The sequence below is a fragment of the Rana temporaria genome, chromosome 11 (assembly GCF_905171775.1).
Source record: "Rana temporaria chromosome 11, aRanTem1.1, whole genome shotgun sequence".
Taxonomy (NCBI): Eukaryota; Metazoa; Chordata; class Amphibia; order Anura; family Ranidae; genus Rana; species Rana temporaria.
Genome location: NC_053499.1, coordinates 129,030,836 through 129,055,197, shown reverse-complemented (window position 1 = coordinate 129,055,197; position 24,362 = coordinate 129,030,836). Strand labels below are relative to the sequence as shown.

The 24,362-nt window shown below is 45.2% G+C and overlaps 1 protein-coding gene across 1 annotated transcript; it reads right to left on the bottom strand.

The window, feature by feature from the left end:
* Nucleotides 1-1,380: 1,380 nt before the first annotated feature.
* LOC120916826 (5-hydroxytryptamine receptor 3A-like) lies at nt 1,381-24,361 on the bottom strand. The gene is made up of 6 exons (XM_040327769.1): nt 24,354-24,361; nt 21,036-21,205; nt 15,408-15,568; nt 9,047-9,254; nt 3,721-3,933; nt 1,381-1,748 (listed from the first exon to the last, which is right to left on the bottom strand). Exons 1-6 carry the CDS (start codon nt 24,359-24,361, stop codon nt 1,486-1,488), a joined length of 1,023 nt encoding a protein of 340 aa, XP_040183703.1. The 3' UTR covers nt 1,381-1,485.
* Between the last annotated feature and the right edge of the window lies 1 nt (nt 24,362).

Genomic DNA, 24,362 nt, shown 5'->3' with positions numbered 1-24,362 from the left:
GGGTGAACCAGTGCTTTAACTGGGCCAGAACGCGGTGGTACTCAGTACCGCCACTTCCAAAAATGGCCCTGGAGAGTACCAGCACCTCTCTGTGCGCCCAGTACGTGGGTTTACAGTACCGGAACGCAGCCGGTGGGCTTGTCGAGTTGCGGGCTGGTAATGTGTGTCAGACAGGCAGCGCAGTCACAATAGAAACTGTATGCCGCCCCGCTGGAGCCGACTCACTGCTGCCGAGTGCGCTCCTGGCTCCCTTTCCTCTGTCCTGTCACTCCTGTCCTGTGCGTTTCCTCGACCCCCCCCCCATGGAGGAGAGTTGGTTAATTCCCCGGCGTGCGCCGCGTGACGTCACGCCGGAGGCGAGGTGAGAGGTGAGAGGAGGACTCGCGCAGGGAGCTGTGTCGGCGGCAAGGAAAAAAGCCCAAGTCACGAGGAGCCTCAGCTCAGCCTGCGTCTACAGTTCCTAGTGCTGCTACTGTCTGGATCCTGGACTCAGGACTGCAACAGAAGAAAGTAAGAAAATAATTGACTGTATTGGAGGGAGGGGGGGTTGGACTGAGATGACCATCAGTTTTTTAATAAAAAAATGGCAGAAAAAAATATTTTTGAGTTATTTTGAGCTTGCCTTCTCTAACTAAAAAAAACACCCATTAATTGCAGTCTCATTGTGCCCATCAAACGCAGCCACTGTGCCCATCAAACGCAGCCACTGTGCCCATCAAACGCAGCCACTGTGCCCATCAAACGCAGCCACTGTGCCCATCAAACGCAGCCACTGTGCCATCAATTGTCGCCACTCTGCCCATCACACGCAGCCACTGTGCCACCAAACGCAGCCACTGTGCCATCACATGCAGCCACTGTGCGAACACACGCAGCCACAGTGCCATCAATTGTCACCACTGTGCCATCACATGCAGCCACTGTGCCAACTCACACTGCCACTGTGCCATCAATTGTCGCCACTGTGCCATCACATGCAGCCACTGTGCCCATCACACGCAGCCACTGTGCCATCACACGCAGCCACTGTGCCATCACACGCAGCCACTGTGCCACCACACGCAGCCACTGTGCCACCATCAATTGTCGCCACTGTGCCCATCTAATGCAGCCACTGTGCCCATCACACGCAGCCAAGGGTATTTTCATGTTCAGTATTGGGGGGGGGGGGAGCACCGGCGCCTAATAGAGTACCGGCACCTCTTTTGGCCCACTTAAAGCACTGGGGTGAACCACCGCTTTAAAGATTAAAGTTGAGAAGCGGGGGGGGGGGGTGGTGTTCTGCTGTCGGAAATGACATCTTACATTAAAGTGAGAAGTGGGGGGTGCTGACTTCTTACCTCTTCTCCCATGCAGCCAACGAGTTGAGAAGCGGCTTGCATAGTGAGCCTATAGGGCGGATCGGCCCTGGCTTTAGATAAAAGTGACAATGACATGAAAACAGCTGAAAATAATGTAACAGTATCTCTTCCTTGTACATGCGCATTATGTTACCCAAATAGCGATTACAACAGCAAACACAATTGTTACAATGATTAGGTAGGTGATAAGTATAAAGCGGTCTATGACAAGTGCTGCAGCATGCCATTCTGACTTATACTCTTGCTTGATCCTAGACTCCGTCAAGTCTTCGTGGATCTTTAGGATTTCATTTAACAGCTCCCTCAGTAGGTTCACTTCATGACTATCTTCAGTGGATATTTGGGTTGTGTTTCTCCTCTCAGCATTTACCATTTCGTTATTAGAATCTGTGAAGAATTGGACAACAAAGGTGGATATAAATGATCTAGTGCAGATATGGAAAACTCGCAGTATCCAACTCACTACCAGCAAAGCGTCCAAATGACCTTCATCAGGCTGGATTCACACCTATGCAGTTTTAGTGCTTTTTGCATTTTGACCATCAAGAACGCGGTGACGTACAACACGACGACGAGCCGAGAAAAATTAAGTTCAATGCTTCCGAGCATGCGTCAACTTGATTCCGAGCATGCATGTTTTTTTTGCACGTCGGAATTGCATACAGGCGATCGGAATTTCCTCCAAGAACTTTTCTTGTCAGAAAAATTGAGAGCCAGCTCTCAAATTTTTCTTGGCAGAAATTCGGACAGAAAAATTCAGATGAAGCTTACACACGGTCGGAATTTCCGACCAAAAGCTCACATCCGACTTTTCTTGGCGGAATTTCCGATCGTGTGTACGCGGCATTAGAGTGCTGTGGACTCATATGTGTGGCAACTGGGCACTGAAGACCAATTTTCCTGTAGCAGCATATATGCGAGGTGGTATCAAAAAGTTTCAGGACTAGTTTTATAACACGCCAACAGATGGCAACACAAGGCTGCATGTAGTCACAGGGAACACTGACCTTCATAAGTCAGTGTGCCACGTCTGCTATTTCATCACGGACAGCAGGTTAGAACAAAGAGCAAACGTGAAATTCTTTATGAAACTGGCCAAATCTGCCACAGAGACATTTCGGCAAGTTTATGACAATGCTGCATTGAGTCATTCAAGGTGTTTTGAGTTTGAGGGGTCCACAGGCTGCTGATTGAGCAGAAGGAACACTGCGTCAAAGTCTGCCAAGCAGATGAACTTAGCAGCAACACGGTGCATGTTCAAATCACAAGGTGCCAAACAGTTTTCACATTTTCGGTTGTTGGTGTCTTTGAAGGTCTTACTGATATTTCATTGTCTTCCGGTGATGTTCTTTTGCTCTTGAAGAGCGTGTGCCATTTAAAATACCTTTAACTACTCATTGTGCTATTGATTAGTATGCCTGTGCTCCTCTTTAGGAGGCTTTAAAAATCATAGCTAGGACTGCAGTACACGGAGTGCCTTGACGTTGGCCTGCAGCTTACCCAGGTATTTGCAAATACATGCAACTAAACCTCTGTTTTTAATTACATACAGTTAGACAGATTAATTTGGTTTAGTGCTTTTTTGGTTGGTAACTTTGAGCCTGGCTATTATGGAAAAAAATTATATTCCATATATATATACTTATATTGGCTATTATGGAAAAAAATTATATTCCATATATTATATTCCATATATATATACTTAATCACATACTGCTAATCACATACTGCTAAAAACGCATCTCATTCAAAGTCCCAACTCTCTCCCCCCTTTTTTAACTACTCATTGTAGCATCACCGTAACTTGCCGAATCATGTCAAATGTCTCTGTGGCAGATTTGCCCAGTTTCACGCAGAATTTCACGTTTGCTCGTTAACTTGCGGTCCATGATGAAATAGCACGTAGTCGGAATAGCACCATTTGCACAGCTCCCAATGGGCGCAGGACAATGCTTTTGGCACACTGACTCATGAGGTCAGTGCTCCCTATGACTGTGTTGGAAGGAATTCTTCAAGTCATATTGTTCAGACCACTGCAGCCTCTTTTCTGGTTAAAGGCTGAGTTCACCTTTTTTTTTATTTTTATTCTGGCTCCCCTATGTACCAATATAGCATCAATGTACTTCTTTTGCTAAAATAAAACAGCTTTTATTCTACATACGGTTACCTCACTCTTCCAATGGCTGTTTAAAAATACTGCTCCTTTACTTCTGCCTTGCTTCCTGAACAGACTTTAGGTCATGACACAGGAAGGAGTTAACCAGCTGACCTCATGCACACACCCTGCATCACCTCCTTCCTGTGTCATGATCTAAAGTCTGTTCAGGAAGTCTGTTCACATGTAGCAAACACTACTTACCGGTTTTTGAATCCAATTCTGGTTCACTTATGCTTATTCCGAGTTTGCTTAAGGACCTAAAGCAAAGGAGCGTTGCCAAGTATTTCAAGATCCAGGTCTTTACCCAAGATGGGACAACAGTCTGAGATCTGGACAGCATCATCATGTAGGAAATTATGACACATCCAAATATACTGAGTATCATGACAGTCATACAGACCAGGCAGAATATACCTGTAATTGCAAGATTAAAACACGGTGAAGAGGTCCTTCTAAAAGAAGCAAATGGTTCAAGTACAACTGTTGGAAAATATGGAAACTGCCATTTTTAAATAGGCGTGGGTCATAGAGCTGTCATCCTGATTTTAGTTTCACTACCCAGTAATGAACTGGAGCAAACATACAGGGCGGGAGTTCAGGCTTTAAACTTCAGCTGCATGCCTCAGGTCTCTGACCCACTGGATAGTAACTATGGCAGTCACAGAACCTCTGTCAAACGGGGGGGGTGGGGGGGTTGGTGTATGTGATGCAGGCTTTTTTTTTGGCTGGCCCGTGACCTACCTGACCTACATGCACTGACGGTAGTGACCTACATACACTGACCTACATACACTGACCTACCTGACCTACCTACACTGATCTATATAAACTGATGGTAGTGATCTACATACACTGACCTACCTGACCTACATACACTGACCTACCTGACCTACATACATTGACGGATGTGACCTACATACACTGAGCTACCTGACCTACACTGACCTACCTGACATACACTGACCTACCTGACCTACATACACTGACCTACCTGACATACACTGACCTACATACATTGACAGTAGTGACCTACATACACTGACCTACCTGACCTACATACATTGACCTACCTACACTGACCTACCTACACTGACAATAGTGACCTATATACACTGCCCTACCTACACTGACTTCATACACATTACACTGTCTGATCTCAGCTCAGCGGTGTCACAGCAGGCACAGGCAGGCCAGGCAGTCAGTCATTCCATCAAAGGAGGAGAGCCGAGGAGCCTGGAGGGGAGGGGAGGCGAGCTGAGGAGCCTTGAGGGTAGGAGAGCCGAGGAGCCCGAAGGGTAGGAGAGCTGAGGAGCCTGGAGGGTAGGAGAGCCGAGGAGCTGCCCTGGAGGAGAGCCTAAGAATAGCCGCCCGCCCGAGCACCGAGTGGGGATGTGGTGCGGCAGCCGCATTGTAATTCCCGCCTTCTGGAGCCTGTAGCGCATATGATGGATGTCACACGTCCCGCGGTCACAGCATTGGACCAGTGGGACGTCCATCATAGGCGTTGCACAGGCTCCAGGACCTGCTATGGCACTCAGCACTCGGCGAGTCTGCAGGACTCGGCCTTACTCGGCCACATTCGGCGGCACTCCGGATCAGATCGGGGCTAACAATGGAGCCCTGACATTATTAAACTCGGGTCTTTTCGGGGTCACATTCAAGGCTTCAGCCCCCCCCCCCCCTAGCCACCCCCTCCTGACGCCCCTGGCTGAAGGTAAAAGTCTCAAATCTCTGGCATTATGGCCAAATCCCATCTGCATTGACAGGCACATTTTCAGCACCTCCTTAGCGTACCAAAGCTATCCCCCTCCTCCCTGTCTCTGGAACATTCCTGTAAGCCAGTGAGGCAGTCCATAATAGTGATAGGCCAAAGGGATGTGTGGGTGCAGGAGGTAGCAGGAAGCTTCTACACTACCTGGAATTGTTAGAACCTTTCATTTACAAATGGCCTTGTATTTTGGCCATAAAAGCAAGGAAAGTTAGAGGCTGCTGTGGGTATCTGTGGGTATCTGAAAGTACTTTTTTTGCAATTTTAAAATCATTACACTTAATATTCTTACAAACGTATCAAAATTTGAGGATCGGTTCCTAAATCTGTGTAAAAACGTACTGTACATCGTCTCAGCAAACTTCTGGCCGTTTCAATGATGGCTGTGGGCATGTGAAGCCCAGTTCATTTGTCTTCCTGGTTTTCCTCGTTCTCAAGCGCACAGGTGATCAAATACCACCAAAAGAAAGCTCTATTTGTGGGGGGAAAAGGACGCCAAATTTTGTTGGGGAGCCACGTCGCACGACCGCGCAATTGTCATTCAAAGCGTGAAAGTGCCGAAAGCTGAAATTTCGCCTGGACAGGAAGGGGGTATATGTGTCCAGTAAGCAAGTGGTTAAAAACATGACAACGATGTCAGAAGAACGCACCCACATAAAACCACCCCTAATCCATCATCTAGGGGGTGACTAATGTTGGGTCACCAGGACCCTAACAGGAATACAGTGACTGGCTCTAGTGATGCAATTAAAGCCCTCATAAGTCAGATGAACTACTTTCCGAAATATGTCACAGTGGGCAAAAGTATATTGTACAAAAATGTAATAAAGTATGGGCATTAGGTGACTAAGGAGTAAAAATCTATTTAAAGTTATGTTATGCAGAGCCATTAAGGATAACATTTTGATAACTAGCACAAAAAAGATTGAGCCAGTCACTGTATCCACATGAATGAAGCCTTCTCAAAGGACGAACCCTCAACCCGCGGACCCGATCGCCGCTGGAGTCCCGCGATCGGTCCCCGGAGCTGAAGAACAAGGAGAGCTGTGTGTAAACACAGCTTCCCCGTTGTTTACTGTGGCACTGTCATTGATCGTGTGTTCCCTGATATAGGGAAACACGATCAATGATGTCACACGTCCAGCCCCGCCCCCCTACAATTAGAAACACATATGAGGTCACACTTAACCCCTTCAGCGCCCCCTTGTGATTAACTCCCAAACTGCAATTGTAATTTTCACAGTAAACAATGCATTTTTATAGCATTTTTTGCTGTGAAAATGACAATTGTCCCAAAAATGTGTCAAAATTGTCCGATGTGTCCGCCATAATGTCGCGGTCACGAAAAAAATCGCTGTAGTAAAACATTTTTTTTTTTTATAAAAATGCAATAAAACTGTCCCCTATTTTGTAAACACTATAACCAATCGATAAACGCTTATTGCGATTTTTCTTACCAAAAATAGGTAGAAGAATACGTATCGGCCTAAACTGAGGAAAAAAAAAGGTTTTTTATATATTTTTGGGGGATATTTATTATAGCAAAAAGGAAAAAATATTGAATTTTTTTCAAAATTGTCGCTCTATTTTTGTTTATAGCGCAAAAAATAATGGTGATCAAATACCACCAAAAGAAAGCTTTATTTGTGGGGAAAAAAAGAACGCCAATTTTGTTCGGGAGCCACTTCGCACGACCGCGCAATTGTCAGTTAAAGCGACGCAGTGTCGAATCGCAAAAACTGGCCGGGTCCTTTACCTGCATTTTGGTCCGGGTCTTGAGTGGTTAAAAACGATCGTGTGTAGGCTCCAGAGCTTTGTTCATAACGTGAAAAATGGGCATTAAAAATTTACAGCATGCTCTATTTTTTCGCGTCATTTTTCACGTTGTCGTTTTTCACGTCATGAAAAACAGTCATGTGTACGCGGCATAATAGTGTAAAAATGCTTTTTTGAGATACAAGTAATAACCATCAAAGAATAATACAGTAAAACCTTAGTTTGAGAGTAACTTGGTTTGAGAGCATTTTGCAAGACGAGTAACATTTTTTAATAAAGTTTGACTTGATATACAAGCGATGTCTTAATATATGAGTAGCGTAATGTCACAAATGAGTATAAAAGAGAAGAGAGGCGCCTCATACACACGATCGGACATCTGATGGAATCTAATCTGATGGATTTTTTCTTCGGATATCCGATAAAGCTGACTTTCATCAGTCTTGCCTACACACCATCAGTCAAAAATCCGATTGTGTCCAACGCGGTGACGTACAACACTACGACAAGCCGAAAACAAAATGAAGTTCAATGCTTCCAAGCATCCGTCGACTTGATTCTGACCATGCGTGGATTTGTGACCGATGGAGTTCCATAAAGACGATCAGATTTTTCTATCGTTTTTTATCCATAGGAAAAATTTAAAACATGTTATATTTTTTTTTACCGATGGAAAACAAACCGATGGGGCCCACACACGATCGGTTTGTCCGATGAAAACGGTCCATCGGTCTGTTTTAATCAGACAAACCGATCGTGTGTACAGGGCTTAAAGTGGGGGTTCACCCAAAAATACATTTTTAACATTACATTCAGCCTAGTTGTCCTAATGACAATCGGCTGTTTTTTTTTTTTCGTACATACCGTATTTTCACCGCAGCTTCCGGGTATGTCTTCTGCGGGACTGGGCGTTCCTAATTGATTGACAGGTTTTCGACCATCGCATACAGCGCGTCACGAGTTGCCGAAAGAAGCCGAACGTCGGTGCGGCTCTATACGGCGCCTGCGCACCGACGTTCAGCTTCTTTCGGCAACTTCGGCAGTATACGACAGTCGGAAGCCTGTCAATCAATTAGGAACGCCCAGTCCCACAGAAGACATACCCGGAAGCGGCGGTGAAAATACGGTATGTACGAAAAAATAAATAAAAAAAAAACAGCCGATTGTCATTAGGACAACTCGGCTGAATGTAACGTTAAAAAAATTTTTTTTTGGGTGAACCTCCACTTTAAGTGTAGCAATATGGTTACATTTAATGAAGGTACAACATTTAGCAACTTATTGCTGCACTTAGAAGCGCCTCTCTTCTCTTTTATACTCTGTAGCTCCTGCTGGATTTTGCTTCTAATCCCCTTGGGGAGGCTTCCATTTGTGGATGGACATTTTATGGTTACACAACCTATCACATTGCTATAATCTTTTTATATGAACTATAAACTGAAGGACCTATGAATAAATGGTTGTGGAACGAATCATCTGAGTTTCCATTATTTATTATGGAAATATTTGCTTTGATATACAAGTGCTTTGGATTACAAGCATGTTTCTGGAATAAATTATGCTCGCAATCCAAGGTTTTACTGTACATGGTAGCTTACCAGATAGAAGCATACTCAGGGGCGGACTGACAACTCATGGGGCCCTCGGACAATAGAAGATTATGGGGCCCCTGGGTTTACAGATGGCCACCAAGCCAGGAAGCAGTACAGAGGCAGGGCAGCTAAAATCTCTGGATCTTCACATCAAAAGCATGTCGGTTTTGGACATATCAGGGACAGATGTAAAAAAAACACAGATTTTTACATACTGTCCCTGGTTTTACTGAGCCTGGCAACCCTGGTGGGGCCCCCTAGTGGTATGGGGCCCTCGTGCAGTGCCCGAGTGCCTCAATGGTCAGCATACTATTAAGAAAAAAGCATATACAGTATCAAATTGTTGGATTCTAATTATATGGATAGGAAGGTAAAAGTTAAAACAACTTACCTAATACCGGAGCAGTGCTAGATTTTGGAAGCATGTCGTTTAGGATTAAAAGGAGCACAGCAAATCCAAGTAAAAGAGTTATTTTAAAGCCAAGCCTTTCTCCAGACTCAATATGTATAAACATACTGGCAATATCCAAGAAAACCATGAAGCATGCTGGGAGGACGAGGGTAATGATCTGAACTACAGGTACTCTTTTCAATGTTATCTAAAAAAGAAAAAGAAAAAGACAACTCATGCCAGCTGATAAGAGTAGTTCTGTTGGTAAGCATTGGTAATCTGATCAGATCTGGAGGTATAGGGAGAGATTTGTCGAGATTACATAATCCAGTAGTGGTGTAGGGGTTGGAGGCATATCACCATACCTCCCAACTGTCCCTGATTTCGAGGGACTGTCCCTGATTTGGAGCAATGTCCCTCTGTCCTTCATTCACTTCATTTGTCCCTCATTTTTGTCTGATCTATATAGATGTATATAAAATGCACTTTTTATCTTTCAGAAAGTGTTTCCCAGCACTAAACTTTCATCTGATTTCTAAATTGCTGCATTTGTAAATTTCAAAAGCCAATATAAAAAAATAGTAGTGGTAAAAAAAGCACTTGTGGGTTCAACCAATCTTATTTTTTTGTACAATTCTCCTTTAAGGGGGTGTGGCAAGGGGTGTGTCCTATGCCTGCATACTTTTGCTGATAGGTGTCCCTCATTCCAATCTCAGAAAGTTGGGAGGTATGATATCACACCCACTTAAATATTCAATGCCAAATACATTGCTGTAGTAGGGTGACTACATTTCCAAACTAACATTCAGGGACACCTTACCTTCCCAAAAATCAGCTTGTGCTGTAACGAATCACAGCACAGTGATTGGACACAAGAGGCGGGATTTATGATTTCTCCAATCGCAAGCAGGGAGTGGGGATTGTGCTCCTCCAGGCATTCCCGGCCAGGACAAGTACTGTCAGTGAGTAAAGCGGTGATGTGGCGGCATTTATGGGGGCATAAGATTGGCTTGGGCGGTGGCTGTGTCAGTTTCATTCTGAGACACTGTATTGTCCTGGAGTGAATGTGCCTGGGCAGTGCTGGGACAAGGTCATTTGGTGCCCAGGGCGAAGGAGGCAAACTGCGCCCCCCCCCCCCAATTATCGTCGCCGTTGTGACTATCTGTGCCTCTCTCAGCACATATTCCCCCACACCGTTACAGTGCACTCCTCTCTGCACAACCTCAGGCTTTGGCTATCCTTCACCTCTTCTGACGGTCACCAGTCTCTATGGAGCAGAATTGTGCTCAAGGGCTCGAGGGCAGCAGCAGTGGTACACACACATCCCCCCAGATCTCCTCCATGTACCAATCCCTCCAGATCCCCCCCTCTGCACAAATCCCCCCAGATCTCCTCCATGTACAAATCCCTCCAGATCCCCCCTCTGCACAAATCCCCCCAGATCTCCTCCATGTACAAATCCCTCCAGATCCCCCCTCTGCACAAATCCCCCCAGATCTCCTCCATGTACAAATCCCTCCAGATCCCATCTCTGCATACATTCCCCAGCTCTCCTTTCTGTACAAATCACCCCAGATCCCCCTCTGCACACACCCCCCAGATCTCCTCCATGTACAAATCCCTCCAGATCCCCCCTCTGCACAAATCCCCCCAGATCCCCCCTCTGCACACATCCCCCCAGATCCCCCTCTGCACACATCCCCCCAGATCTCCTCCATGTACAAACCCCTCCAGATCCCCCCCTCTGCACAAATCCCCCCAGATCTCCTCCATGTACAAATCCCTCCAGATCCCCCCTCTGCACACATCCCCCCAGATCCCCCTCTGCACACATCCCCCCAGATCTCCTCCATGTACAAACCCCTCCAGATCCCCCCCTCTGCACAAATCCCCCCAGATCTCCTCCATGTACAAATCCCTCCAGATCCCCCCTCTGCACACATCCCCCCAGATCCCCCTCTGCACACATCCCCCCAGATCTCCTCCATGTACAAATCCCCCCAGATCCCCCCTCTGCACACATCCCCCAGATCCCCCTCTGCACACATCCCCCCAGATCTCCTCCATGTACAAACCCCTCCAGATCCCCCCCTCTGCACAAATCCCCCCAGATCTCCTCCATGTACAAATCCCTCCAGATCCCCCCTCTGCACACATCCCCCCAGATCCCCCTCTGCACACATCCCCCCAGATCTCCTCCATGTACAAACCCCTCCAGATCCCCCCCTCTGCACAAATCCCCCCAGATCTCCTCCATGTACAAATCCCTCCAGATCCCCCCTCTGCACACATCCCCCCAGATCCCCCTCTGCACACATCCCCCCAGATCTCCTCCATGTACAAATCCCCCCAGATCCCCCCTCTGCACACATCCCCCAGATCCCCCTCTGCACACATCCCCCCAGATCTCCTCCATGTACAAACCCCTCCAGATCCCCCCCTCTGCACAAATCCCCCCAGATCTCCTCCATGTACAAATCCCTCCAGATCCCCTCTCTGCATACATTCCCCAGCTCTCCTTTCTGTACAAATCACCCCAGATCCCCCACTGCACACATCCCCCCAGATCTCCTCCATGTACAAATCCCCCCAGATCCCCCCTCTGCACACATCCCCCCAGATCCCCCTCTGCACACATCCCCCCAGATCTCCTCCATGTACAAATCCCCCCAGATCCCCCCTCTGCATACATTCCCCAGATCCCCTCCATGTACAAATCCCCCCAGATCTCCTCCATGTACAAATCCCCCCAGATCCCCCCTCTGCACAAATCCCCCCAGATCCCCTCCATGTACAAATCCCCCCAGATCTCCTCCATGTACAAATCCCCCCTCTGCACACATCCCCCCAGCTCTTCTCTCTGCTACCCCCCCCCCCCCCCCCTTGTTCACTGTTCTCTCTCTCAGCACATATACCCCCTCCCCCACACCTTTACAGTGCACTCCTCTCTGCACCTCAGGCTTTGGCAACCCCTCACCTCTTCTGACGGTCACCACTCTCTATGGTATGCACAGGCTTTTTTTTCTTACTTCAGCTGAGTACAGAGAGCCCTGCCTGCTGCTTGTAGCACAGAGCTGAGGAGGAGTTTCAGAGCTCCTCGGCTTCATGCTGCAATGTATCAGTAGTGGCAGCAAGCAGGGACAAGCTGCCTCTGGAATCACTAGCTTACAGTGCTGGGAGCAGAATTGTGCTCGAGGGCAGCAGCATTGAGTGCCCAGAGCTAACACAGAAAAGCCAGTAGAGGAGAGGGCTGCCAGAGGTGAAAAAGTCCTGGTGATACACACACACTGAACTTACTGAACTTCTGCTGGTTCCTCCTCAGCGGCTCCTCCCGCAGTTTCAGCAGCAGCTCTCTTCTCTCCTCCTATCCCACCTCCGGCTGTGAGTGATGTCACGCTGCTGGGACGGGACTACAAATCCCCTTCATAGGGGGAGAGAAGGAGCAGCGCTGACATGTATGGCTGGTGTGGACTGTGTAGGCTTGTGCTGGGTGCAGGAGCGCACTCAGCACATAACAGCAGTAAGTTACAGATGACTACTAGTGGCGCCGGCTAGTGTGTACAGTAAAGCACACTGGCGGCACTTCACCTGCGCCCCCCTCCTGCCCGCAAATGGTAGCGCTCAGGGCAGCCGACCCTTCCGCCCCTGCCTTGTACCGGCCCTGTGCCTGGGACAGACCTGCAAAATGCGGGACTGTCCCAGGCAATCCGGGACACGTGGTCACTCTATGCTGTAGGCTTCAGCACTGAAACAGAGGAAAGGTAAGAGGCAAATTCTGATGGAGGAGTGTACTATATCTTCTCTTGCAGGAAACCTTGGCCCAGTTTCACAGCCAAGATACGATGGAGTATCTCAGATACTCCGTCGTATCTCTCAGAGTATCTATGCGACTAATTCATAGAATCAGTTACGCATAGATATCCATAAGATCCGACAGGTGTAATTGTTTTACACTGTCGGATCTTAGGATGCAATACCGCGGCCGCCGCTGGGGGGAGTTTGCGTCGTAAACCAGCGTCGGGTATGCAAATTAGTAGTTACGGCGATCCACGACGGTTTTTCGCATTCGCTACGTCGCTGCTAGTCTAGTTTGCCGTCGCAAAGTTAGTCGTCGTTTTTGGTGCCCTAACTTTACACAGCACTCGTATGTGCTGTATAAAGTATGGCCGTCGTTCCCGCGTCGAAATTTGAAAATTTTTCCTTCTTCCGTAAGACGTACGGGAATACGGAAGTACGCTACGCACGTCGCCGTTCAAAAAATGACGTCACTTCGCGCAAAGCACGGCGGGAAATTCAAAAGGGAGCATGCGCAGTAGGTCCGGCGCGGGAGCGCGCCTAATTTAAATGGCACACGCCCCTTTGAATTACGCGGGCTTACGCCGGAGGCCGCCGGCGGAAGTTTTCTCGCAAGTGCTTTGTGAATCAGGCACTTGCGATGAAAACTTGCGGCAGTGTAACATATCTACTAAACGTTACGCCGCCGCTGCACTTCTACGTGAATCTGGGCCCTTGTTCTTACAGGGTCACTTTAAGCAGGAATTGATATCACAACTACCTACCTTAGTAGTGCCTCTCAACTGAGACATCATTTCCTCAGTGTTTTTGTAAAGGACCCTAACCCACTTATTCACCTTGCGATCTTGCCCTTACTGCCACTACCTCCATCATAGCTTGGTGCTTGCATGTATGGGGGAGCATAATGAGACCTGCTCCCTTCACTGTCACGTGACCAGGACGAGTCAGGACACTCTCTACGTTGCAGATAGAGAAAGGAGCTGTGTGTTAGTGGGCGTCCTGACTCTCCTGTAGTCCAAGGGAGGGGGCGAGTACGACACTCCACACCAGGGAGAAAGCCTTGCATTACTGTGTGGAGTTACAGACAGAAGAACAGGAAGTGAGGATTTCTCAGAAGAAATAAGGACATTTAAAAGCAAAATGGAAGGATGAAGTAAGTGAAGGAGGACTGCACTAAGGTAAAAGAAGCTTTTTAGGAGAAAAAAATTGTACCTTTTCAACCCCTTTAACCGCTTGCTGACCGCCCACCGTAGTTTTACAGCGGCAGGTCGGCTCGGCTGCGCAAAATCACGTAATATAATGTGATTTTGCATTGCAGCCACTAGGGGCGCGCGCCCCTGGTGCCGATGTGAGTGCCCGGCAGGCGTGATCACCGCCGGGCACCCCCGATCGCTCGTTGCAGAGCGAGAACCGGGAGCTGTGTGTGTAAACACGAGTATCAATAAACAAGAAAATGCCAGAGCCATGGCCAAATATTCAGATGGAAATGGCCAGCCACAGGCACTTAAAAGAGTAGAGAGTAAAATCAAACGTAAATGAAAAAAGGGTTACCTGTATAGGTTGAATAGCGCTGGTGCATGCAGAGAGGAGAACGCAGGAATCACCTGCTCTCTCCCGGCTATCACGGACACTTTTCACACGGGCAATGCTGCTGACTGCTGTGCATACTGTGCTTACTTCTCCAGAGTTGTGTCTCACTAATACAGCAGATGTGTTACTAGCAAATCACAGGGTGAAAACAAAGGAAAACCTGCTCTTCAGCCGGTGCCCCCATGGAAAGTTGCTTTCCATGGGGGCACCCGTGCGTCCATTGACACAGATAGCAGGACTTGGTCTTGCCCCCCGCTCCCATGTCTCGCGCCAATGGCTCTCTCTGCTATCAATCTGTCCAATGAGGAGGGCAACAGTGGCTGGAGCCGCTGCTCTTGTGCACGTCACTGGATCGGATTGGACTCGGGTAAGAAAAATTAGGGGTTTTGGGGGGAGCTGCAGCACAAACGTTTTTTTTTTCACCTTAATGCACAGCATGCAATAAGGTGACAAACCTTGAAGGGTAAGATAACCTTTACAGAAAATCTGTAAGGTGACCTTGCACTGAACCCCTTTCCTCTTCCCTTCCCCCCTGTCCCACTCACCTGGGGATATCAGGCCGCCGCTTTACCGGTCCAGGGATTTAAAATCTCTGCAGCATAAGCTCCTAGATGTATCTCTCTGCATGACGGCGCTGACCAATCAGAACCCACCTAGCCTGTCCTGTCAACGCTAGAGAGGAGGAGAGAAAACTGTGGGGATTTCAAATCCCTGCACCGGTGAAGCAGCAACCCAATGTCTTACAGTTGGTGATTGTGGCACTCCAGGTCAGCGAGACCAGGGCGGGGAGCGGGTGTGGGGGTTCCGGGAGGAAGAGGGTCCAATGTAAGTTCACCTAACCACTTTAAGGACATTTCAGTGAAATCCTTTCACATTGCATAATGTAACCCTAAAATGTGAAAAACTCCAAAAGGGGTAAATACTTATGCAGAGCACTGTAGGTGCATAAAAAAAATAAATAAATAATGTTTCTCACCTCATAAAAGACTGTGCTGAAATTAGCGCCATTAACATATATTAAATTTGACTTCACTGTGATGTCTAGTAGTATCCAGTCTCCTTTGTTGACAAAAACATCTTTTGATCTTTTGTACACTTCACTTGAATTGAATTTTGGAGACATGACAATATCTGTGTCTGTGAAATAGGAAAAGTAAAAGGTGAAATTAGACGACAAGTCATCACTATTTTATTTTAATTATATAACACAGGCATATTTTGCAGTGCTATACAGTAGGGTATGGCACAAAATATGTAAAAATACATATTAAATCAAAATTTTTTAAAAATAATTAAAGTTTTAAAGTGGTTGTAACCCTAAAAAAAAAAGGAGAAGATCCCTGTTCCTTTAAAGCATGTTAAACGGCATAGTGGTTGTCTGCAGTGTAATTTTTTTTCTTCTCTAAGCTGTAAAAAACATGGTTGATCCTGCCTGTTCCCATGTCCCCCGGTGTGTCCTGATGGGTACTGATGAGAGGGCACTGATATGTAGAATTGAAGGGCACTGATAGGCAGCACCGATGGGCACCAATAGGTGGCACTGATGGGCACTGACAGGCAGCACTGATTGGCACTGACAGGTGGCATTGATGGACACTAATAGATGGCAATGATGGGCAGCACTGATTGGGCAGGTACTGTGATGGAGTGAAATAAAATGTCTATGTTATCTTTCTCTTTTAACCACTCAAATATTGCTTTCCTTTCTTTTATTATTTTATTTATTTTCTTTCTTGTTGCGATGTGTATGTGTATATATATATATATATATATATATATATATATATATATATATATATATATGTATATATATATGTATATATATACGCATGTATGTGTGTGTGTGTGTGTGTATATATATATATATATATATATATATATATATATATATGTGTGTGTATTTCAGTATTCATGTGACAAGACAGTGGTATTTGTCTTGACCAAGATATATATAGATGAAAGCCATATGTTCTTTTCAACACCTTCCTTTCTACTCCCCACTCCTTTACCCCCTCCTCTCTGCCCCTCCCACCGTGTAAAGTAAATGGCTGCTGAAAGTCTGGAAAGCTTGCCTTGTGGTCATGAAACAAATGTAACAAGAGAACACCATATGTGAATGAGCCAATCAGATGCACCCATATGTGATGATGTTTGCTTATGTCCTTTAGGCTATAAAAGCTGTAATTTGAATAAAGGCTTTCTTTCTGTTGGAGATGATGATGGAGACTGAAGTGTGAGATTTCTTCTGCATGCATGCTCACATCATCATGAATTTGGCTCAGCGGCAGAATAGAAAATGTATCCTGGAATTGAGCCAGGGAAAAGTCTATTACAGTACTGACAGGAGTTAATGCTGGGCACTGATTGGCACTGTGATGGACACTAATTGGCACTATGGTGGGCACTGATTTGCACTGTGGTGGGTACTGACCACAGCACTTTCTTCCAATTCTTCTCTGAATCATTTTGATGTTCATTGACATGACTGTACATGTAATCAGGTATATAGTGACAATCAGCGCAATCAAAAATATCTCAACATATGTGAACCTAAAGAACAATATAACTCAGATAAGTAGCTCAAAATAATTTCAAAATTGTTGCTGAACACTTAAGCCGCGTACCGACGATCAGACATTCCAACAACAAAACCGTGAATTTGTTTCCAAGGGATGTTGGCTCAAACTTGTCTTGCATACACACGGTCACACAAATGTTGTCGGAAAATGAAGTTCAATAGCCAGTGAACTGCTTGATTTTGAACATGTGTGGAATTTAGTGCGTCGGAATTGTATACACACGCTCGGAAATTCCGACAGAATTTGAGAACCAGCTCTCAAATTTTTGTTGTCGGAAATTCCGACAGCAAATGTCCGATTGAGCCTACACATGGTCAGAATTTCCGACAACAAGCTCCCATCGAACATTTGTTGTCGGAAATTCCGACCGTGTGTACGTGATCTCACAACACCAAACAATCTTTTATACCTTCATAGTGCAGCACAACAAATTTGTATATGTATTAGTATATTCTCTTGCAAATAAACAAGTATTATAGTGGACACTTATATATGTGCAACTATCATAATTGGAGAGAATGACGCTATAATACTTGTTTGCAAGAGAATGTACTAATATTTATACAATTGTTACCTGTACATGCCTTCTTGAGGAGGGGGACTCACTAAACTAAACAAAAACTACTCTATATTTTGTATGGCCTCCATGATTTTTAAGGCACAAAGGCCCAGATTCACATAGAAGAGCGGCGGCATAACGTATCATAGATACGTTACACCACCGCAATTTTTGATCGCAAGTGCCTGATTCACCAAGCACTTGCGATGAAAACCTACGCCGGCGGCGGGCCAATTTAAATGGGCGTGTGCCATTTAAATTGGGCGCGCTCCCGCGCCGGACCTACCGCGCATGCTCCGTTTCCGAACTCCCGTTGTGCATTGCACGCCGTGACGTCATTTTTTCGAAAGGCGACTCGCGTAGCGTAATTCCGTATTCCCGGACGGCTTACGCAAACGACGTTATTTTTTAAATTTCGACGCGGGAACGACGGCCATACTTTAGACAGCAATACGCTTGCTGACTAAAGTTAGGGCAGGTAAAACGACGACTAACTTTGCGACGGGAAACTATACTAGCGGCGACGTAGCGAACGCGAAAAAACGTTGTGGATCGCCGTAACTGCTAATTTGCATACCAGACGCTGGTTTACAACGCGAACTCCCCCCAACGGCGGCCGCGGTATTGCATCTTAAGATCCGACAGTGTAAAACAATTACACCTGTCGGATCTTCTGCCTATCTATGCGTAACTGATTACATGAATCAGTCGCATAGATAGAAACAGAGATACGACGGCTTATCAGCAGATACGCCGTCGTATCTCCACTGTGAATCTGGGCCAAAGTCTTCTAGGCATGGAATGAACGACATATTGCAACATCTATCTTTTTTCATTCTTCAAGAACAACCTCTTTTAGAGCCTGGATTAGGGTTGCCACCTTTTCTTCAAGCCAAACCCGAACACTTTAGCGGCACAATTTTTTTTGGAGTATTCACTATAGCATAGTAGTAGTCAAAGCTGTATCCTGGCCTAGGCCAACAAGGCCCAGGCCTAGGGCAGCACTTTGCAGGGGGGGCAGCATGGAAAGAGTCCCGCCGGCTTGTGCTACACAGTTAGTCTTATGGGGCGGACTGGGCTGATAGGCAAATTAGTCTTGTGCCCCCATAAAGTGGCCTGCATCGCTCCCAGTATGCGGGTGGCCAGCATTCTGCAACTGTGGGGGGCGCCGCTTCTAATTTTGACTGTCCTATCAGGGATTTTCCAATGGGAATTGTGTGATGGCAGGCTGAAAATCCGACCGTTTGTATGCTCCATCGGACAATTGTTGTTGGATTTTCCCCCAAATAAATGTTGGGTAGCATGCTTTAAAAATTTTCAACAACAAATGTGTATTGTCGGATTATCCTATCGTGTGTACAGAAGTCCATTGGACACAACTCCAAAGTACAAACATGCATGCTCAGAAGCAATGTTACCCATACAGTAACTCAATTTTAGCAGAAGTTGCCCATAGGGTGGCGCTAAAGAGCTGAAAAAACATGTTTCGTGTTTGTTGACCAACAATTCTTTGCCGTTTGTATTGTATGCAAGACAAGCTCATGGCCAACGCCCTTTGGACAAAAGTCCTACGCTTTGTCCGCAGAAAATCTCCAATCGTGTGTACCAGCCTTTAGAATTTTCTCTTTAGTGATAAGGAATTTCACAAATATATTAATTGTTTAGTGGTTTTTTTTGCCTATTTCAGAGTTCTTCTTTAAGAGGCATTGCCTGTCACTGTGATGAATTTTCTTTAAAGTGACACTAAATTATATCCTTAATTGTTTTTCCGAAAGCAATCTATACACTCCCACCATTTAATGACCCTGTAACCTAATTTTTAAACCATAGATTAGAGTCACTTTAACATTTCACTGTCTACAGGGAGTGCAGAATTATTAGGCAAATGAGTATTTTGACCACATCATCCTCTTTATGCATGTTGTCTTACTCCAAGCTGTATAGGCTCGAAAGCCTACTACCAATTAAGCATATTAGGTGATGTGCATCTCTGTAATGAGAAGGGGTGTGGTCTAATGACATCAACACCCTATATCAGGTGTGCATAATTATTAGTCAACTTCCTTTCCTTTGGCAAAATGGGTCAAAAGAAGGACTTGACAGGCTCAGAAAAGTCAAAAATAGTGAGATATCTTGCAGAGGGATGCAGCACTCTTAAAATTGCAAAGCTTCTGAAGCGTGATCATCGAACAATCAAGCGTTTCATTCAAAATAGTCAACAGGGTCGCAAGAAGCGTGTGGAAAAACCAAGGCGCAAAATAACTGCCCATGAACTGAGAAAAGTCAAGCGTGCAGCTGCCAAGATGCCACTTGCCACCAGTTTGGCCATATTTCAGAGCTGCAACATCACTGGAGTGCCCAAAAGCACAAGGTGTGCAAAACTCAGAGACATGGCCAAGGTAAGAAAGGCTGAAAGACGACCACCACTGAACAAGACACACAAGCTGAAACGTCAAGACTGGGCCAAGAAATATCTCAAGACTGATTTTTCTAAGGTTTTATGGACTGATGAAATGAGAGTGAGTCTTGATGGGCCAGATGGATGGGCCCGTGGCTGGATTGGTAAAGGGCAGAGAGCTCCAGTCCTACTCAGACGCCAGCAAGGTGGAGGTGGAGTACTGGTTTGGGCTGTTATCATCAAAGATGAGCTTGTGGGGCCTTTTCGGGTTGAGGATGGAGTCAAGCTCAACTCCCAGTCCTACTGCCAGTTTCTGGAAGACACCTTCTTCAAGCAGTGGTACAGGAAGAAGTCTGCATCCTTCAAGAAAAACATGATTTTCATGCAGGACAATGCTCCATCACACACGTCCAAGTACTCCACAGCGTGGCTGGCAAGAAAGGGTATAAAAGAAGAAAAACTAATGACATGGCCTCCTTGTTCACCTGATCTGAACCCCATTGAGAACCTGTGGTCCATCATCAAATGTGAGATTTACAAGGAGGGAAAACATTACACCTCTCTGAACAGTGTCTGGGAGGCTGTGGTTGCTGCTGCACGCAATGTTGATGGTGAACAGATCAAAACACTGACAGAATCCATGGATGGCAGGCTTTTGAGTGTCCATGCAAAGAAAGGTGGCTATATTGGTCACTGATTTGTTTTTGTTTTGTTTTTGAATGTCAGAAATGTATATTTGTGAATGTTGAGATGTTATATTGGTTTCACTGGTAAAAATAAATAATTGAAATGGTTATATATTTTTTTTTTTGTTAAGTTGCCTAATAATTATGCACAGTAATAGTCACCTGCACACACAGATATCCCCCTAAAATAGCTAAAACTAAAAACAAACTAAAAACTACTTCCAAAAATATTCAGCTTTGATATTAATGAGTTTTTTGGGTTCATTGAGAACATGGTTGTTGTTCAATAATAAAATGAACCCTCAAAAATACAACTTGCCTAATAATTCTGCACTACCTGTATAAAAATGTAATCTGTGTGTAACATACAATATAAACATACCTGTATGAATATATGAACCAAAGGTGAGATTACACTTCTGCGAGTCGAAAGGAAAGCGGTAAATGTTTAATTTACAGGCACTGACAATCGGCAATGGCTTTGCATTGGTAATTGTTCCGTCGTGTGCTATATTAATGTATTGATCAGGAGAATCATCATCATATTGTATCCTGAAGAACAGAGATGTTAGTTTATTTTTCTGTCAGCCTTAGTAACATATTTTTTTAATGTAAAAGTTATATAGCAGTGTACTATGCACATAAACATGTAATTATTTATATACACACATAGGGGCAGATCCACAAAGAAAGTATGCCGGCGTATCTACTAATACTCCGGCGTACTTTCAAATTTCCCACGTCGTATCTTTGTTTTGAATCCTCAAAACAAGATACGACGGCATCTGGGTTAGATCCAACAGGCGTACGTCTTTGTGCGCCTTCGGATCTTAGATGCAATACTTCGGCGTCCGCTGGGTGGCGTTCCCGTCGTTTTCCGCGTTGAGTATGCAAATTAGCTATTTCCGACGATCCACGAACGTACGAGCGGCCGTCGCATTTTTTTACGTCGTCTCTAGTCGGCTTTTTTCGGCGTATAGTTAAAGCTGCTATTTGGTGGAGTACTCAATGTTAAGTATGGCCGTCGTTCCCGCGTATAATTAAAAAATAATTTGTTTGCGTAAGTCGTCCGTGAATCGGGCTGGACATAATTTATGTCCAAGTCAAAACAATGACGTCCTTGCGACGTCATTTAGCGCAATGCACAGCAGGAAATTTTAGGGATGGCGCATGCGCAGTTCGTTCGGCGTGGGGACGCGCTTCATTTAAATGAAACACGCCCCCTACTCGCCGATTTGAATTACGTGCCATTACACCGCGAGAGATAGACTACGCCGCCGTAACTTACGGCGCAAATTCTTTCTGGATTCGAACCAAAGAGAAGTAAGTTACGGCTGCGTAGCGTACCTCAGATACGCTGCGCCGGGGCAGATCTTTGTGAATCTGCCCCATACTGTATTCATATACAGTACATAGTTATAGACTAGTATGTTATTGAAAGTGCTATCAGTGTCTAAAGGTAAAACAGGACACACAAAAAAAAAAACTGATGGGTTGTTATATACAGTGGGGATCGAAAGTTTGGGCACCCCAGGTAAAAATTTGTATTAATGTGCATAACGAAGCCAAGGAAAGATGGAAAAATCTCCAAAAGGCAGCAAATTACAGATTAGACATTCTTATAATATGTCAAAAAAAGTTAGATTTTATTTCCATCATTTACACTTTCAAAATAACAGAAAACAAAAAAATGGCGTCTGTAAAAGTTTGGGCACCCTGCAGAGTTAATATCTTGTACTGCCCCCTTTGGCAAGTATCACAGCTTGTAAACGCTTTTTGTAGCCAGCCAAGAGTCTTTCAATTCTTGTTTGAGGTATCTTTGCCCATTCTTCCTTACAAAAGTCTTCCAGTTCTTTGAGATTTCTGGGCTGTCTGTCATGCACTGCTCTTTTAAGGTCTATCCATAGATTTTCAATTATGTTGGGGTCAGGAGATTGTGAAGGCCATGGCAAAACCTTCAGTTTACTCCTCTTGATGTAATCCCCCATGGATTTTGAGGTGTGTTTAGGATCATTGTCCATTTGTAGAAGCCATCCTCTCTATAACTTCAGCTTTTTCACAGATGGCATCAAGTTACCATCCAAAATTTGCTGAAATTTTATTGAATCCATTTTTCCTTCTACTCGTGATATGTTCCCTGTGCCACTGGCTGCAATACAACACCAAAGCATGATTGATCCACCCCCATGCTTAACAGTTGGACAGAGGTTCTTTTCATTAAATTCTGTGCCCTTTCTTCTTCAAACGTACCTTTGCTCATTTCATACAAAATTTTATATTTTAACCTCATCAGTCCACAGAACTTGTTTCCAAAATGCATCAGGCTTGTCTATATGTTCATTTGCAAAGTTCAAACGCCGATGAGGACGTATAAGAGGTTTTCTTCTGATGACTCTTCCATGAAGACCATATTTGTACAAGTATCTCTTTATAGTGGAATAGTGTACCACAACTCCAGTGTCTGCCAGATCTTTCTGGAGGGATCGTGCAGTCAAACGTGGGTTTTGAATTGCTTTTCTCACAATCCTGCGAGCTGTTCTGTCTGATATTTTTCTTGGTCTTCAAGATCTTGCTTTACCTTCCACTGTTCCTGATGACTGCCATTTCTTAATTACATTCCGAACAGAGGATATTGACATCTGAAAATGCTTTGCTATCTTCTTATAGCCTTCTCCAGCTTTGTGAGCGTCAACTATTTTCAGTTTCAGTTTTCTAGACAACTGCTTAGAAGAACCCATGGTGCTGATTGTTGGGGCAAGGTCAGGTGAGTCTGGGCATTTAAAACCTTTGAGATTGACATCACCTGGTCTTCCCAGATGATGATTGAGAACAATCCATGACACTGGCAGGTCTCAGCTTTGCAAAGGGGGCAATGCATGCTATAAATTCTGCAGGGTGCCCAAACTTTTGCAGACACCATTTTTTTGTTTTCTGTAATCTTGAAGTGTAAATGATGGAAATAAAATCTAACTTTTTTTGACATATTATAAGAAAACTAATCTGTAATTTGATGCCTTTTGGAGAACTTTCCATCTTTCCTTGGCTTCGTTATGCACATTAATACAAATTTTTACCTGAGGTGCCCAAACTTTCGATCCCCGCTGTAGTAAAAAAAAGTGTTGTCATTATTGATATAAGGACATGCACTTGAACTGAAATGAATTGCAGATCTAATCTAAAATAGCAGACTTTTTCAACCAGGGTTTTTGTGGAGCCTTATGCCACGTACACGCGACCGTTTTTCATGACGAGAAAACTGCCATTTTTTAGATTGGTCGTGAAAAACAGGCTTCTCGACTCTTCATTGGATAGATTAATAGCAGCGCAGCCATTGACTCGCGCTGCTGTCAATCAACTCGAATGACGAGAGGGCCCGGGGTCGAGTCCTGTAGTTGGCAGCTATGGACGCCCAATACAGGACTCGGGAGCGCCGCCTGCAAGGTAACCCCCTTGGGAAAGCACCTCCCAGGGGTGTCAGCTGATGCGGGGAGGAACCGAGACAGCCGCTGAGGGACCCTAAAAGACGAGGATCAGGGCCACTCTGTGCAAAATGAGCTGCACAGTGGAGGTAAGTATGACATGTTTGTTATTTTTTTATTTTTTTTATTGAACCTTTAATAGCACTTTAATTTGTCCTCTTTCTATATAATATGGATAGGGTGTGAACGGATAAACTCAGAGGAGGGAAGGTTGCTCCAACCTGCACATC

Bases quoted from the DNA above. Each gene is read 5' to 3' on its own strand.
- LOC120916826 (XM_040327769.1), bottom strand. The intron at 3,934-9,046 runs GTAAGTTGTTTT...TTGCAATTACAG, and splicing joins TAGCACTGCTCCGGTATTAG to GTATATTCTGCCTGGTCTGT. The intron at 1,749-3,720 runs GTAAGTAGTGTT...AATTCTTCACAG, and splicing joins AGAATTGGATTCAAAAACCG to ATTCTAATAACGAAATGGTA.